At 39.3% G+C, this 18397-nt stretch overlaps 1 protein-coding gene across 12 annotated transcripts; it reads right to left on the bottom strand.

Annotated features, from left to right (window-relative positions):
* Nucleotides 1-67: 67 nt before the first annotated feature.
* abi3bpb (ABI family, member 3 (NESH) binding protein b) lies at nt 68-16703 on the bottom strand. 12 transcript variants are annotated; one of them, XM_073861467.1, is made up of 21 exons: nt 16517-16703; nt 14518-14586; nt 14168-14300; nt 12477-12661; nt 12332-12381; nt 11796-11832; nt 11092-11163; nt 10797-10871; nt 9021-9218; nt 8003-8176; nt 7169-7234; nt 4656-4757; nt 4431-4541; nt 4256-4345; nt 3935-4140; nt 3715-3824; nt 3051-3130; nt 1910-1939; nt 1170-1328; nt 973-1095; nt 68-888 (listed from the first exon to the last, which is right to left on the bottom strand). In XM_073861467.1, exons 1-21 carry the CDS (start codon nt 16680-16682, stop codon nt 773-775), a joined length of 2352 nt encoding a protein of 783 aa, XP_073717568.1. In that variant the 5' UTR covers nt 16683-16703; the 3' UTR covers nt 68-772. The 12 variants fall into 12 exon arrangements, with proteins under 12 accessions (XP_073717568.1, XP_073717569.1, XP_073717570.1 ...); XM_073861468.1 differs by having other exon boundaries at nt 4689-4757; XM_073861469.1 differs by lacking the exon at nt 7169-7234.
* Nucleotides 16704-18397: the final 1694 nt, after the last annotated feature.

Raw genomic sequence — 18397 nt, 5'->3', positions numbered from 1 at the left:
GTGATATAAAGCATCTAACTGAATGTTAATGAGCTTGGTTTTGTATGTAAGCATGTATGTGTGTGTAAGGAAAACAATTATTTTCATCCCAACTTGTAAACATATGTCCATTCTTCCTACGTTAGTGTGGGTAACCTGATTTGAGCCTCTTACTATTAATACATGTTTATAAAAGCAACATCGCAAATAGAGTCCCAGCTATACATATGAGTTTAAGTTTACATCTGAAATATCAGAGACCTTCAATATCAGTACAAAACTAATACAGCTGCCTCTGGTGCTAGACAAAAGCCCAGGCCGTCTTTACCGCTAAAGCGCCCTTTCTCACTGGAAAGCCATTACAAGAAACACGGCACCATAAACTTTGATAAATAAAATTACACAAAATATCAAAATAGTTTCAGGGAGCCAGCTTCCCAATATTTAAACAAGTATTCTTTCCTTTCTTTATAATGTTCGTCACTTCAATGTATCTGAAGTAGTTTATTTCTCATAATGAATTATTTTTTACTTTGCTCTAGTTATCGTACGATAAATAAAGATATGAGGCATTGTTTTGCTATTACATATCATGAATGCACTCAAAAGAATTCCCTGACTCTTGATCCTGTACACTACTATACATGGTACGGACTTGTAGGCTGAGGAGTGATCAAACTCACCCTCACTGGTGGAAAAACAGTAAAAAAGCCTGTCATGTGACCGTAGCAGGCACCAAGCCCAACCAATGAGAGTTGTTCTTCAGGGTTTCATGTGGACACTTGCTCGTTTCCTACCATTTCCCTGGGATTGGCGTACCACACTCATACCACGCCACATAGGTGACATGGGAGCTTCCTCCTATTTGGCCAAAGTGGACAGGCTCTTGTCTCATTGCTCTGTAGAACCCTGAAAATCATTGATAAATGGGTTAGACCTAGTCTTGGGTGATGAAACTGAAACCCATTTGGAGTGATAAATGGTCTTGTATACCTGGCCTGACTGGCAGCTGTTCTGCAGGAAGCTGAGTGCCTGTTCTTCCATCAAGGAATGAGTCTACAAACTGGCAGTGGTCCTCGCCATGGCCCGTCTGGTCTCCGATGTTGTAAAATTTACCTACAATGAAAAGTAAAACAATTTAACATCCATACTACAGTTAAATTAGCATAAAGTACTAAAAATGCACTGACCGTTAAGGGAGTCACTCAGGTAGATCTTGTACCGCAGAGAGTTGCAGAGTTGGATGCCAACAAATTTGCGGTACCACGTCCTCTTCACATACTGCTTCCCGTTACATTCCGAATAAGAATCTGTTTTGAAGGGGAACTGGGTCCAGATGGCATCTTTACCTGAAAACCCCCAAAATGTTATTTTTCTATATTATATTATGTTCTGGCACTGATTGAGGCACAAACACAATTTTTCTTTCAGAGGGCTTTTCAGAAGGTTATTGTAGTGCAGACCCCATTTTTGTTTATACACGTGTTAGCAAAGAGCTGAGGGGCTGTTCCATTCATCTTTGTTTCCATTGGCTCCTGTCACACCCTCTTCTACTCAGTTCTCTATATCCATTGTTCCACTACTCTGACAATTTGGGTTGGAATAGACAATACACAGGAAGAAATCATGTGAGATGGATATCAGACCGGTCCATTCAAAATAGCTCAATCAGTACAAGAAAGTAACTGATGCCTTTGTTTTGAGCATGTTGGCTGAATTAAGGAGGATGGTGTTATCCATTTGCCACTCTTGGGTAAATGTTTTGTCTGGCTGAGAACTTGGTGTGGAAGAAGTGAACTCAGAGGATGTCTCAACGTATTCGCCGTTTTGCTTTCTACCTCTTTTATTTCTCTACCGGTCATCACATTATCAATTTATTTAACAGATAGTATTTTGTTACCCAAGATGGTTCCAAAAAAAAAACACCTACCTGAGACGTTTTCGCTGACTCTGGGATCCGCTGCAAAAGAAAACAGAAAATGATGAGTAATTAGAAATGATGTCTTTCTTTAAGAGCCACCTGCTCATGATCTGTACACTATTAGTAAGTCAACTCTGCACTGGTTGGCCATGGGTGGGCAGAGTACCTTAGGCAAAACAAGCAAGCACAAATACTGCATTTTTCCAATCTCGCTTTCAAAAGGGAAATCAGCTGGCATGGGCCAACATGCTCGATCTGCCAGAGCTATAGGGGAGATGAGCCTCAGGGACTGTGGTAAAATCGCATCACTCAGTTTTTCTCTATTCCTATCACTGCACACATGGACTCTCTTTCCTTCCTCGCCCTTGTTTCCATTCTTGAAACTCTTTTCTTTCTGCGTGCCAGATGGGGTTTAAAACTAAAGCCCCCTCCTATAAAACATCTAGACGATGTGAGTCTTTATTTGTTCTTTATTTATGATATGTTGTTAGTCAGCATGTAGGACAGGGAAAATCTGGCCGTGTGTCAGCACTCCAGGAGCGCATCTGCAGGCTGCGATGAGGCCAGGAGATATAACAGTACGGGGACATGCTGGAGTCATTAAGTTCACAACAAACAGCTCATTATATGTATATCACCAAGAGAGAGGAAAATCCCCAATCACATAGACTTGTGCAGACCCTGGTTCCATATGTAAAGCCATGGCAAAGTAATTTGCAGCTGGGGATGGTAGCGTTGTATGCCACTTTAAAAAACATATTTCATGTTAATACTAGGATTTGGTTTGTAGACAATGGTTCGTGGTTAAACCATAAATAAAATAAACATGCTGGTAGCTTCAGGGCAAATTGCGTGCATTTTAAGGATGTCTTTAACAGAAGCCATATACTGTATAAATGAGTAAAAACTGTCTCATTGGTACTTAACCATTTGCAAATGGTATGTATGGATACAATGACTCATGATTAAACTATGAATTAAACAAACATGCTAGTAACGCAAGGGCATCCCTCATTAAGAGTAACCTTAAACTGTTATAACTGCATAACTACACATTTGATTGATGAGTAATAAATGTGTAATAAATGTGTCATTGGTACATAACCATTTGCAAATGTGCTTAAGTTTGAAAGCCATTTAAAAGTATTACCAGACTCTGTGCTGAAAGACACTGGTTCACTAGGAGGCCCTTCCCCAAGTTCATTCTTGCCCTTCACCTTGAATTCATAACTGGAAGGCAAGAGAAAGACAGGATATGTGGCATTACATTGCATTAAATCATAATATATATTCATTTCACATCAGCAGTTACGCTCTTGACAGATCGGGAAGTCTGTTTAATCAAAAATGATTATAATGGACACTGTCTGTATTGGAAAACTGGTGAGTTGTTGTCAAATTCCGAGCAAAATGAGGTTCTTATTTCCCCGTCTTCAGAGCCTTGACATTTGATATATTTATTCTGCAGAGACTGAGGACTCTGGAGTCTGTGGCCACCCATTTAATGGATCCTCCATGTGTGATCTAGAGACATTACCAAGTCCCACGTGCCTCAGTCCATAGGAAGCCCTGGTTTATATTGTGTCACCAGATCGTGAGCCTATATTCAGCCTCATTAAAAATCTAGCAAGCGTGGCAGCTCCCCCACAGCCAGACCACAGCCCACATGTCCAACACCTTGTCCAGACCCCGGGATCCGTGCAAGCCCTAACACTTATGGTATTTGACACCCACGTGAACCAAAATACATCTATCAAACCCAAAAGGGTGCCTTAAAAGGAAGTTTAAAATATGATTTGGCATTGAAACTTTACCTGCTCTCTGGTGTAAGGTTCTCCACAGCCGTATGAGTTTGGTTGGTGACAAGAATGGAAACCTGTTCACCATCGGGGGTTTTAGCAATTGAGATAACTTCATATTGTGTTTAAATAGGAAAGTGAAATGTGAAAGGGTTAAAGTAAAACTTTGTTCTTTGTGTAATATATTCAAAAATAGATTTAGGCCCAAGGTAATCCATCTCTCAGGCTTACGTGTCGTCTCATTATCCGTTTTCTCCCAATCAAGAATAATGAAGGAGGGACATCCTTCCACGGTTACTACGGTGAGGTTTGATGGGGCTGTTCTTGGAGGGCTGGTGACATTTTGTTCTGCACTTTCTTCTTCAAGGAAGTAACGCAGAGAGTTGGTGATGGAGCATGGTTCATCCGGCTTCTTGTCCGTCTTGTAGACCACATGTGGAGCTAAACAAAACAACATTTCTGCTCTAAATTCATGTACTTATGTTGTTGTCAAAGCTCTCATGTTAACTTAGATGTCTTTGAGACTTAAATAGTTAAGAATGAGAAGTGTCATTACCAATATAGCGTTCTTTGCCCATGGCGTCAACTTTTGAAGCAGGGACAGAGCTGAATAGTGAAGAGTTCTCCCATGTTTCAAATCGGGGTGCTTGGACAACAAAGATAGAAAAGATGTCAATACTAGTGAGATTTTGCTACATGTCAAAACATTTCTAATATATAGGCATGTGTACCCGTTACTGTCGGAGCAGAGGTTGTTTTTGGTTTGGAGGGTTTTGCTGTCACAGATTTTGGCTTGTGTGTCATGATAGAGACTTTGTCCTTATTCTGGTCCAGCATCTTGTCTTTTGTATACACAAGTAAATAGATTCAACATCAAACAAATTCAAACAATTTCCTTTCAGCATTTCTTGACAAACAGTTTTAGTGAAAGCATAGTGAATATAAGTGCTTTATACCAACAATTTGTTTTTGTTCTCTCTTCAACCCACCATTTTCTCCTGGTTTGGCCACAAAATTTAGCTTTTCTCCTGGATTAGGGAGGCGTGCAGCTGGAGGACCTACAACCATAAAATAAGAGTTGAAACCACAGATTCTTCATAACCGAATGAGTAACCCACTTGTCCCTTTTCTCTCATCTGTATCTAGTAATAATACATTCATGATGAGTGTGCACCTGAGATTCTTCAACCCTGTAGTAATATGTCAAAAGTAGCCCTTTTCTCCACACTCTTTTTTATAATGTTCTCTAAATATGTTATTGTTCTTAAACATTTTCCCACATTTTTATCTTTTGGGGAACACAAATAAGAGAAATTGTATCTGTTCATCCAAGAAGATGAATTTTCCCTTTGAGTGTTCCTTAAAAGAAAGTTGGAATAACATGAAGGTGAATAAATATTGACATAAGGTTTGGTTTTAGGTGAACTATTCCTTCAATGTTTTTTATCATGAAAACAGTGGAACACATCACTATCAACTCTGCAAGTCTGAAAGAACTGTTTTTTTGCAACGTGGGGTAAGTAAAAATCATCTTTGATTTTGGAATAGTGGCCATTTTTCCTTTACAACATAGCTGCATTTTAAAAGGGAAAGTATATCAAATAAAACCCCTGATTCATGCAGACATTTTGGAAAGTGTTAGTCTTCAACTTGTCACATCATTTACCTAAAGATAAAGCTCTTGTCTAGCCAGAGTACACTACATGAATATATGAAGGATGTACTGTAAGTACCCATATGTGTGATAGTGCCAATCCATCTGAATCTAGCAGAATTGTTTTTTCTAAATAATTAGTATACTACCATACTCATTTTATAACAACCTTTAATTTTCTTTGTGAAGCTAAGGTTTATCTGCTTTTCTATTTAGAGGTAGCAGAAAGAGAGGTCACACTCCCTTGTGAATTTCAGTGAAAATGAAAGAAAATTCTTATGACTGTTTTCTGTCTGATTGCATGGATGAAGTCTAAACATTGGCACTTCAACTTCTTCAAGGCTTCAGTTCTTAATGCCAGCATGCAGAACAGCCAAACGCAAACAGGCTGGAGCATGTGGACCCTTCCCAGGAAAATTGATTAATTTTACATCCGAACCACCAGTTGAAACCCTTAGTTCATCACAGGGTAAATCAAACTGAGCTCTAACTCCCTAAACCCTGTGGTACCAGTAAAAATTAAGCTGGGTGGTGAAAAAAACCTAAATTTTCTGTAAATAAAACTAAGGACCAACACATATAATACTTATCTAAGAAAAAAGTAATTTTCAAAGAGCTAGCAGAAGTGATGACCACTGTTGTGGCTAATCGAAAAATGGTTTTGGTCTCATGCAGTCAAGGGCTGTCACATGAATCTGCCTATTCCCTGACCAAAGATCTTTGCTTCGGTGAAAAATATTATCAGCAAAGATTCATGGCTTTTGGTCTTTAGATTGGGAATTGATTCAAATAAATGTAAATTAAAACCAATTCCTCAAGTATCACTGGTCAAATTATCTAGTTTGTAGTGTTCCACTGTTTTGCACAAGCTTTAAAACAACATTTTCACTAGGTATACTTCTAATTATGTTAGGTTTGAAACACCCTTAGAATAGTCAAATCCACAGTAAACAATAAAAGTTTTGGTATTCATAGATCATCCAATAGTATAATTTCATACTATAAGCCTTTCTTCATTTGCTGTAGAGAAATGGAAATTCTGTAAAGCAGACTGAAAAAGTCCCCATCCCACATGGAAACAATAAAGCAAGCAAAAAGTCATGCAAACTTTAACCAGCAACAGCTACAGTCCTCTGCAGACAGGAGTATCAAACATTATTGCTAAAATGCACAAATAAAAGAGCCACAGAATGATACAAAACAGTTTAAGACAATGTGGTGGGTTTCTGTATTCTCCTAAAGGCCGGAATAAATGTTTTTTTACCTTATAACATTGTTTGACAGTATCATGTTGGTGATGGTTTGCAAATAAAAGAGAACAACAAGCCATTGAAAATCTGGGAAACAGCTTTGACAAATACACCACGAAGCTCGCGGCAGCATGGGATCGGCAGAAGCTTGCAAAACAACAACAAACGTCGAAGATGACATGACAAACTTGCGAGCAAATGAATTGATTGGTGAATGGACTGGGACGGATGAATAGACAAAGATGAGTTTACAGTAAGGGTTGCACCAACTACTTGACTAGTTGACTAGTTCTGTCACTTATAAACGCGTCAGGTCTGTCTTTACTAGGTGGTTGGGTTCTTTACAAACTACAAAATTTACAAACTACAAACATATTAGGCAAACATAAGGTTTGTGTGATCAAAAAACATTGACTAGTCTACTAGTAAAAATAAGTAGTTGTGCAAGTCCTAGTTTACAAGAGGTAATGAATGGTAAGGACATTAACATGGGCTGCGTCACAAATACAGTTTTTGCGGGTTAATTATGGCTAATACACATGAAGGACAAGTTGTCTCTTTTTACCCATTCTTGTTCTGGGCCAGAGGACTGGTTTAGGTAGAGAGAGTCCCTTATGGTGCTCACCATTAGCTGTTGGAGGGGAAAAGAGTGGATGTTATGTAGAAAAAGAAGACTAAGGCAGCATCATGTTGTGGTTTTCTTTTGGGGGTGTGTGCACAACAGCTAAACAAAACTGTATTTTATATATAACCACTGATGACTGATGGAAGTTAAGTGGAGTTATATGTGTCTCCTCAACTGCCTAAAGCAAAGGGGGCCCTTTAAGATCAGATTTGTGCACATGCCAAGAGTCTGCATGCCCATTGGGCTAAATCACACATACTTCACTGACAGTAAAAAAGTCAGTTTAGAGTGTCAGAGTATGACGGCTGGTTTGCGCACACACCACGTGTTGCAAAGGAGAAAATTTGCTTTGCTATGTCAATGATTGCTGCCCCAAGAAAGTTGTCTAGATGACTTTCATCTTGACATTCTCCACTTCCAGCAGAAATTGCAAAGACCATAACAAGGCTTTAGAAAGCCAAATAATATCAAAGAAAGAAAGAAAGCAGAAAAATACACAGCTGAAGATTTCAAAGGTGGTAGCTATGGTATGGAACACAATAACTAATTTCTAGGTGATCCAAGCTGGTCATTGACTGGTCTACCAGCAACCATATTAGAACCAGCCCAAGAACCAGCCTAACCACCTTAAACTAGTATGGGTAGCTGATCCACCAGCCTGGACAAGTTAATGACCAGCTAATATCCAGCTTGGGTCATCTACAAACCAGGTTCCTACACACATCAGTTTAAGAAATAGTTTTCAGCAAGAGAGGGGTAGGAATATATTTTTACCCCCATGTCTTCGGGAAGAGTCACCAAGCCTGGGGGAGGGATTTCTCATGCCATTATATAAATGATAAGGAGGATATCTGCCCAGTGATGATTGGTTTCCTGGGTTCACTGTTAGGATTGAATCAATGGGTTTGGGTGGAAGAAAAGAGATTGGTTCTTTCCGGATCTTCTTACCTAGATGAAAAGAACAAACAGCAGCTTTGGTTATGTCAAGTCAGCTCTAGAACTAGAAATGTATGATGGGGCAAGTGCAACCATGTATTGGGCCACTATGTGCCAAAAAACATTATACATATTCTGTTCTGTTTCAGTTAACTTACTGTATAGGGATTTAATTCGGTACTACAGTTATCTGAATAATGTGTGAATTAATCATTTAAAAGTGGATGTTTTGACTACAATGAGCTTAAATCTGATGTGCTGTGTGCTTTGTAAAGTGCAGCAGTGCATTCCTGTGAAGACAAGACCTGGTGTAAGGGAGGGAACAGGAAAGCCGTGACTTCAAACAATAACACAGACATGATCTACACACAGATGGGACAGTTGTGATTGCTTGTCTGACACTGCAAGTAAATAAAGGGATTATGGGAACTGATGTCACTGCGGCTCTTACTGTTTTCATTGACTGTCTTATTCACACAGTCTGAGACAGCTCTTCCTGTTTTTCATTGAAATGCAGCGTGAATGAATATCTGTCTGTTTAAGACCAAAATTACTGTGTTTATTTGAAACGTGGTATGTACATTCATTAATTTCCTGTGGCTGTGTATCACTTTCATCCAACCCCTCCTAAAAAGTTAAATGGGATGATGCTTTGAAGTCTGTTTTTAGTCTAAACTTGGCTGTAGTAAAATGCATAATCAGTCTGAATAATAGACAAGTTTGCACCAAAATAAAATAACCAACAACTGGTGTATAAACAGTGGATCACTGGAAAAAAAATGTTATTTCCATATTACCTGTCACCCATTAATATTTTTTATAAAAGTGAATTGAAAATTGAAAAGTAAGCAATTACCAATGGAACTATGTGGCTGCTGAGTGACACTAGGTGGCCTGGTTTGGGGGTGTCCGTGGTTTGTCCGGGCACCGTTGGGTAGGGAATAGGGGGTAGGGGTGACTGGAGGATAGGAGGGTTTAGTGGGTAGAAGTTGGGGGAGGACAGGAGGGATCTCCACCAGCTGAGAGGAGTCATTTCTAACATGACTGATTGAATCTGTTTAGGAGAAATGAGCAGATGAGCCTTCCCTGCTGTAAAAACCAGGTCTTACCAGCTCAAGGTGGAGTAGTTGGTCAGCCAGTTCAAGATGTGCTTGGAAACATTGTTAACAAGCACAACTTGGTCTGTACCAGCATCACCAACTTAGTCTACTAGCTCTAACCAGGCTGACCTTGGCACTAATAGGTGCAGTTTAGCAGATCAACCTTCTAGGTCAGCTTGGATCAACTAATAACCAGTATGAACCACCTTAAGCTTGTTTTAGCTGGAATTTCCAGAAGAGCTGATTATTAAGACCATTTTTGAGACTCAACAGTGTGGATTGTGATATTGTTTTACAGTCATGACATTGTGCAGACTGTTTAGAAGAAATCAACTTTTACATGCCAGTAACAATTAATTTATTATAATTTTTGAATGCCTTTATTCAATGCATGGCATTTTGCCCTCATCTCCACCCATTTAGTTTAGTTGAACATTTGACTTAATGGTTTTCTAAAAGGGATTAAGAATGAATTTGTTGACTTTGGTCTCATAATCAGTTTGGCTCCAGGTGGAAAACACAGGGAGAGTCGTACTGTTATCTTATCCGGAGTTCAAAGACAGAGGAAGACAGGAAAGGAGGTGAGACTCCCAGAGTTCTGCCTTTCCCTGCTAGAACCGAAAACGTGACTGATTCTTCTTCTAGCGTGCAGTGACTTCATGCAGACTGAAAAAAGGCCAGCGGCTCAAGATGCAAAAATTCTGTGAGGAATCCTTGAATAAATGAATGATTGGGTGATGAGATCAAAGAATGAGATGATCTGATAATTCAGAAAATGAAAAGTAAGAAACATAAGCTGAAGCTTAAACCTATATGAAAACTAATCTTCCAAAAAAGTTGACTATATAATAGTGTACGCTACTCCAAGGTACTTTATAGCATCCCATAGTATTAACATGGTAAATGTGTAAAGATCCAGTGTATATAGTAGTTTCATGTCAAACAAGAATAATTAATTGCTGTTAAGGCTATACTTATTTTGCTGTTACAATTTAAGAATGGATTAACATGTATTAATTTGTAGCTTTAAGATGGTTTGGTTGCTTATATTCTTCTTCTTCTATGTCTATTCACCGAGGCGAAGAAAGAGGAAAATCATGGAAACAGTTATGAACAGAAACGGAATGAACAAACAGAACATTGGAGAAATGACAAGGGAGTGAATGGAAAGGAAGGTGTAGGACAGGAAGAAAACTGATTGGTGGATTCAGAGTCTGACTGGTGCTTATTGGTGGAGCGTGAGCAGGCCTACAAGAGACCGTGCAAATGCGTGACCATGCGTAACCACAGGGGCATTCCCTTCCCAGCACCCTGGTAGAACTTACACTTACATTTCCTCAGGTCAGGAATCCTCATCACGGTGGGATTTGGACTTTCTAACTCAGTGTTCTTACAAGTCATGCCAGCATGCAGCCAATCATAACAGTGGATGTCTAATCCCGCCCACATCCAGCAATAAGTCTGACAGCAAAGCGATTACCAACTAACTGCTCATAAGCAGAGTGATTCGAAACAAAACTTCATTCGGTTACCCAATGGGAGCTGAGGCCATTTCTGCTCATTGGCTCTTGGAGCAGCAACGGTTCCTTGCTGTCCCATTGGTGGCACTGTGGGAAATAATGCAACCTTTCATAAATGGGAAAAAACTGAGACGAAAGACAAAGATAAAATGAGCAGGCAACCTCAGAAAAACTCTTGAAAGGAAAAGAGTATGTATATACTTTGCTATGCGAGCCTGATGCCAAGTGCCAGTTTAAAGCCACTAACTGGAATAAAAACAAATCCTGGGTTAAAAAGGTGAGAGAGAAAGAAAGAAAGAGAAATTACCAAAAGATGTCTTGGTAGTTCCAATCAAGCCTGGGTTTTTGAACTGTCCTTGCTGGGTTTTGTTGTGGATAGCTAGAAAGGAGGTGGTGATGGAACAAAGCAACATTTTTAAACAAATGAACAACATTAAATACTCAGTTTGTCCCTTTTTACACATGTATACATGTACACTACAATTAAGGGTTAAATTGGAATTTGACATGTGAGGGAACTCTTGAAATTTAACAGGTGCAGAAAGCCTAATATCAGGGTAAAGGCTTAGACAACACTACCCTTTATCTCGTATATAAGATTATCGTGTTTATTATAAGAAGTTTGGTTATGTGGCCACAGTAAACTTACCTCACTGTCACCTACTCCTAAATTACATATTACATAACATAATCATTTTTGAAATCGGCATAAAAAGAGTTGTAGCTAATACATGTATGCCTTAATTTACAAATTAAATATAATCAGTCTTTTTAAAGGCATATGTATGCATGATTTTTTTTGCTTTTTCACAAAAATATTTTCTGTCTCTTCTGACTGGGTGGACCAGCCTGGCTTTTATGTAGCCTTGCCACTGGTTCAGATTACAAGTACAACGAAAAGATATCGTTTTCCCCCTCTTTCATACCTGTAGATCCAAGAACACTGGTCTGTTCCATTCCAATTTAACCCCTGACTACAATAGTGTACATATAAGTAGTTGATGGTCTTACCAGTGTGAAGTGGGAAGATGGGATCCAACCTGGAGACCTGTACAAAGAGGGTTCAAAAAGTTTATTTTCCCTCATTAAAAAATTAATCTTTCTTCATATTATGTGAAGGAACACAGTAATCATCAAAAATTCTGAAATCCAGATTCCAATTAATTCCAGATTCCACTGAAAATACTCTTACACAGTGATTCTTAATAAGGGAACAACTGGATTTCTGACTTCAGGGATTTAGAATATGTGAGACTATTTATGGTTTTCATGACTTATGGTTTATTTTTCTAGTTATTCTGTTCTAGTTGAGCCATGGCATTAGACAGCAATCTTGCTAAAACAGGTGGTGGTTAAATGGTGGGTTAGGGTTAGGTCTGATCTTTACGATTGATAAGCTTGTTAGGTTGGTCTGTTTTGCTGGTTTCAGAGATTTATTTGGAAAAGGTGTGTGGTGCATGTTAATGAAATAATTTTAAATGGGTTTGTAAGTTGACAGTCTTATACATATCAACACTCATCATGTTTCAAGCATCAACACTACATACCTTGCCAAAGGGAGGTCTATTGTGTTTGAAGGGTATCTGCATGATTTTGTCTGGAACAAAATGTGTGAAATGTGATTTATTCTTGATAAGCTTTCGAAAATGATGCAGGGAAAATAGATTCAATAGATGTTCAGGTGTCTTCTACCTTCCATTTTGGTGCTGTGGATCACTGGTTTACTCCACACTCCACTGCGGTGGTCATCTTTGCTGGATCTGACAACAAACTCGTAGGGTGTGTTGGGCTTGAGGTTGTCAATCACAGTATCAGAGGTAGGACAGGTCTGATAGATCCACTTTCTGTTTTTTTCTCTGTAGCGGATGGTGTAATACCTGTTTCAGACAGATAGTAAAATTGTTACTTTAGGGTATAAAAGAAGTAGTAGAGGACTCTAGAGTCATGACTACAAGCTGGTTTTGAAGCCACTAAAAAGTCAAGCTCAGACTAGAATACATTTTTATGAAGATCCAGGCTGGTTTGTGCACCAACATGGGTCAGCAGTGAAGTCTTGCTGTTTACGCTTGTTAAGACAAAAACATCAGGAAGTTGCCAATGTATGTTACCAGCTTCCAAAACACTTAAAAACTTAATTTAGTACATACACTTTATTGCCAAAGTTTTGGGACGCGTCTCCAAATCATCGATTTCAGGTGTTCCAATCACTTCCAGTGAAAGGAACTCTAAATGCTTCATCATGCCAAGACATTTTGGACAATTTCATGCTCCCAACTTTGTGGGAACAGGTTGGGGATGGCCCCTTCCTGTTCCAACATGACTGTGCACCAGTGCACAAAGAAAGGTCCATAAAGACATGGATAAGCGAGTTTGGTGTGGAGAAACTTATCTGTCATACACAGAGTCCTGACCTCAACTCAATAGAACATCTTTGGGATGAATTAGAGTGGAGACTACAAGCGAGGCCATCTTGTCCAATATCAGTATCTGACCTTACAAATGTGCTTTTAGAAGAATGGTCAAAAATTCCCATAAACACACTCCTAAACCTTGCAGAAAGTCTTCCAAGAAGAGTTGAAGCTGTTATAGCTGCAAAGGGTGGGCCAACTCCATATTACATCTATAGATTAAAAAGGGGATGTCATTCAGGTTCATGTGCATATAAAGGCAGGTGTCCCAAAACTTTTGGCAATATAGTGTAATTTAGTTTGAGCAAAACCTAGCTTGAGTCAACAGGTAAGGACGCAGTCTCCTAAGTAACTGGTTTATCGTCGTAATAGCAGTGATCGGGTATTAAACAGAAGGGCTGATGTTAGGTTTATTAATAGCGGTGCTGGTACAAGACTTTAGCTCTTAAGTCCTTTGGCCTGGGTCAACATTTCCAGTGGCCTATCCAAAAGTTTCCCCTTAAAGACGAAAAATGTTTCACATATGTTTGTATATGAAAACCAGAACACATGAGGGAGGTGGAACAAATGTCAGTGCATTGCAATACTCAAAAAGCGTTTAAACATGCAGACACACCACACCTGCAATTGCAGAAATCCATATCACGCACAATTCTTTTCCTTGTTGTAGAAAAAATCACACTCACTGAACGGGTCTCTACTGAACAGTTGCACGATATAAATCCTGTCTCTTGTCAGTGCATTTAGTGCAACCTGAAAACCGTAGAAAATATTTTGCATGCACTGCAATGCTTTTAAATATAGGGTTCCTAAATGCTGGGGACAGGTGAAAATCTGGTTTTCCATGTTTTTTTAAGTTGAATGTTCTTTAAATATGAAGTGATGTGAATAAAGTCTTCCTCTGGGATTTGGGACACTCATATGGAACAGTTTAATGAAGGATAAAGTACAATCCAGATGCTGTGTATAACTCACCCATCCTCCAAGCAGTCGTTCATGATGTTTCCTTCATATGGGGTCTTTAAGTAGGTTCCCCAAGACAAGAGAACTGATGTTGGTGTGACAGAGTCGATCACCAGATGAAGAGGTTTGTCCAGATTCACCTTGCCTGTTTTAATTCCAATTTGTCATTTGTTAGCATGAAAATATAGCAGTGTTTCTATGTAATGCTTTCATGAGGTCGTCATGCAAGTCATTTGTAAAATGTTCTGTGCTTAATATATCTTTTTAAGAAGTGTTTTGGTGTATAATTCATTGTTAATACTCTTTTGCTAAAAATACAGCTAATATGCTACAGCCACCAATGTACTGTATGCATCAATCACCTTTGCAATGCTTCTTCACATCATTGGTTGGAATTGGTTGAACAGCCACTAGGTACTTAGGCTCAGCATCTGTAAAGGCAAACATCAAATTATTCAAGGATTGAAGCAAATTCCACAATCTTTCAGCTAATAGGAATTAAGGGCGCACTCACATTATCCAAACCAAACCATGCCCCAGCGCGATTGTCACCCCTCCCTTCTGCCCCAGGTGCACGCACTCACACTGCACTTTTTATCGATCCGAGTCTGGGCGCGCTTTCGTCATTAAGATATGATTGTTTTGAAAAAAGCAGGAAGTAAAGCTCTCTCTTAACACTGGAACCCATCGTAATGATAAGTCTGTGTTTTTTATTCTGAGTCGTTTGGTGCGCGATTACAGACAGCCCTCTCACATGTCATCATATTGCTTAGTTGATCTGTCACATGCGCAGCTCGGACATTCACGTAACCCTGCTGCACACATTAAAAGGTTTTTACGGAGGCAGATGAAGATGAGTAGTCGCGCAACTGACGTGTTCACTTTTTGAATCACGCGATTGCGCTCCCACCACAGCCTTACACGCCTGAGCCCAAGTGAACCGCGCTCCGGCCCACCTCTGCAACCCGGCCGCGGCACGATTAACCAATCCGCGCCTGGGCGCGGATCAGAGCGATCACACTAGTCAAACAAACCAGGCTTTGGGGGTCAAACGCGCCCGAGCACGGTTTGGTTTGGATAGTGTGAGGGCGCCATAAATAAGCAAGCACAAAAAAGAGATGGACAGTATACAGCATAAATAAAAAAAAATTAAGTCTTTTAAAGTCTGAAAAAGTTTTGTGGACTTTTGTCTGGTCAAAAGTTTTCAGATGTGAAGTTTTCCACAGTTTATAGGTCTTTAACGTCTGATAAACATCCTTGTTCATTTGGCAAATTTTGATATAAAGTTTGTTATTTGTGCTTTTGTAATAATTCTGAATATGAAGACTGGAAAAACCATTTAGATCCATTAGCACAATTCAGAATTTGACAAACAAAAAGTGTCAAACAAAACAAAGACATGTTTGTGTATGTGTGGCATGCCAGACTGTTTCAACCATCTGGTGTCCATGTGTATCATATTAAAATCACCTCAAATACTGTATATTTTGGATTGATGACCCTTAAGCCTGTGCCTAATAGTGAATAATGATGTGATTGTGTGTTCATGTGCTGAAATGCATATGTAAAGGTTCAAAACCTTTGCCAAAAACTCAGAGGCCCTACCTTTTGGAACAAACAATACTTTGTTTGTGAGCTTCTGGATTAGCCATTTCCATTGAATGTATCCTCAAAGAGCGTGACTTGGAGGCTAGCATTTGAGACTTTGTCCAAAGCAGGCTTTGACAAGCCCTAATGCTGTATGTGCTTGTGGAACAAGACCGGTGCATTGACCAAACCTAACGGGGCATAGGTATACTGAAAAAATCCAAAAAGTGATAATTGCTTATGTGTTGTTTGCCTTCTACAGTGGCATAACAATTTCATAGGTGGTTCTAAAGACATTATATCTGTCATATCTTTAGCAGCTAAATGAACCACCTGGCCTGGGCCAATTATCAAAAAACCAACATTAGCTTTAGGGTAGAGAGTGTGTGACCTAACGATAACCTTCTGTGGATTGCTGCTCCTGGGAAAATGTGGGTTAATGAAGATAAATGGACTACAGGAAATTATTTTACAAGGAACAATAAACATGGCTAGTGTTACCGGGACTAACATGCAACCTTTTCACCTTGTCAAACGTGAGTGTAAGTGTTATAGTGGTCTTCCTTCTGCATTTTTTTGGGTTGTGATAAGTAGTGCGGTAGTACTAAATAGCATTTTTATGGGTTCAGTTGGAGTTTAGGTTTTCACTTGGCAAACTGTGGGTGTTGAAATCAAGTTGGTGGTGTTGATGTTGTTTTGTGGCTTCTCTTAGCATTTTTAAGGAAATACTTTAATCTCTGTAAGGCAATAACGTCTCTCTGTGGTTAAACTTACCAATCTCGGTCTCATAGGGTTCACCATTCTCTGGAAGCTGGATGAACTGTTTGGAGAACATGCTGGAACCATAGCCCAGAATGTAGCCTTCAAGTTTGATATCAGGATTGGGCCGAACAAATTTCAAAACTATGGTATCACCGGTGGCGTTGATGCGAACCTTCATATTTTGTCTTCTTACTGTGAAGTGGAAAAAACATTACATTTAATTGGCTTTATGAAAAATGTCCAAGTGCTGGACCACCTGAGAATGTCTTTGTTTGACATCTCATGGCAGTATAGACAAATTTTATTTAAAATAAAAGTGACTCTTAGAACTCTGCAATGAATAAATGATTAGAAGTAGAAAGAGCAAGACTTTGTTTCTTATGTCTTGCATGGAGTTTTTATAGGGTTTATTGATTTATGGGGCTAAAGGGGATGGAAGGCAGCTCTTTTGAGGAGTGCAAAAGTGTGCCATGAAAATCACCATTGTGGTAAATCAAGGACAATAGTTTTCCCATCACTTCCCTCAAAGCGCAATGGCATGTGGACCGCCAATATTTCACCTGTGTCATGTAGCTCTTTATTCAGAGGAAATACCAGCTGATTTTGGAAAACTGACAGTCACACATCAAATGTCACGTTTAAAGCCACATTATTTCTACACCTGCACCAAGCAATTCATTATAAATGACTTCCTTTTATACCAGTGTCTTCTTTCACCACCATTTCGTTTTGTTGGATAATTTGCAGCATGGAAAATGTCTCGAGTCAGTTTCAGGACCCTTCTAAATCCAATAAGCCACACGGCTGAGTGGAGGTTTTTCCGTTTCCACCTTCTTCCCATCAATCACAAGCATTTAACGATTACACTGGGTTACAGAGGCCGCATAACGTCCCCTCTTAAATTGATTTAGACTGGCTTGGTCTGGGCTTTTGGAAAATGATTTGTGTATTTAACATTTACAAATAATTACAAGCTTGGCAGGTCTGGCTCGACAGATCCATCATTTAGTTACAACGTAACGTCATTCTAACCGAAACGCTTGTTAATCAGGCTAATTAAGATGAGTTTCAGATGATCCTATGATAAATTGGAGAGGTGGAAAATCTACAGGCTATTTCTTCTCCAGAGCTTTTTAATCTTTCGAATCAGTTAAACAAACAGCAAAGAGGAAGTGTGCGTGGTCAGGAAAGCCATCAGATTTGCGCGTGGGAAAAACGCATACTTTTGAGCTACTTGTATCATTGTAAATAAACTTCTTCGTGGAGTGTATGCAAACGTTAAGGTGAACTCTACTTGCTATCCAGACCATCTACAAGAAAAATCGCTTTAATTGACTGTAATTAAATGGCTAGCTCAGTCTTGTTTCTGTTTTTTCTTATAACTGTATATGTCTGTTTTGATTTCTGAAGCGTGCCAGTGTAGCTTTAGGCTGCGGATGGGCATGACACTTGCAGTTGAATGGTACTGTTATTGGTTATTCAAACAGGGCAACAAGTATACAGTCATGCGCTCAACAGTCACACATGTCATTGGGTGTAATGATCAATGCTGCAAAAACAATTAATAAAAATAAATATTTGAAGCAACGTAAGATCTAAATGTAATGCCTGAATTGGCATTTTCATTTATTTTTCACGTTTCATTGAAATTGCATTGAAAGCATGCAATGTGCACAGATGCTGATGGTGCAAGCATTGTTGCACGTGGCATGACGCCTTCATTGGCATGATTCTACATGTGAGCATTAGAGATCTTGGTAGGGCATAAAGGATGTAACCAGTGATGTGCAAATGATGATCATAAAGGTAGACATGATTATACTTCAAAAAATCAGCAACTCAAAACTGGATGTAACCTTTCTAACTTGAGAGAACAAATCAATTCCGATCCCT

This window comes from Misgurnus anguillicaudatus, chromosome 23 (assembly GCF_027580225.2).
Source record: "Misgurnus anguillicaudatus chromosome 23, ASM2758022v2, whole genome shotgun sequence".
In the NCBI taxonomy this organism is placed as follows: domain Eukaryota; kingdom Metazoa; phylum Chordata; class Actinopteri; order Cypriniformes; family Cobitidae; genus Misgurnus; species Misgurnus anguillicaudatus.
Note: the sequence above shows the minus strand (reverse complement) of the source record. Positions and strands in the feature narration are given on the sequence as shown.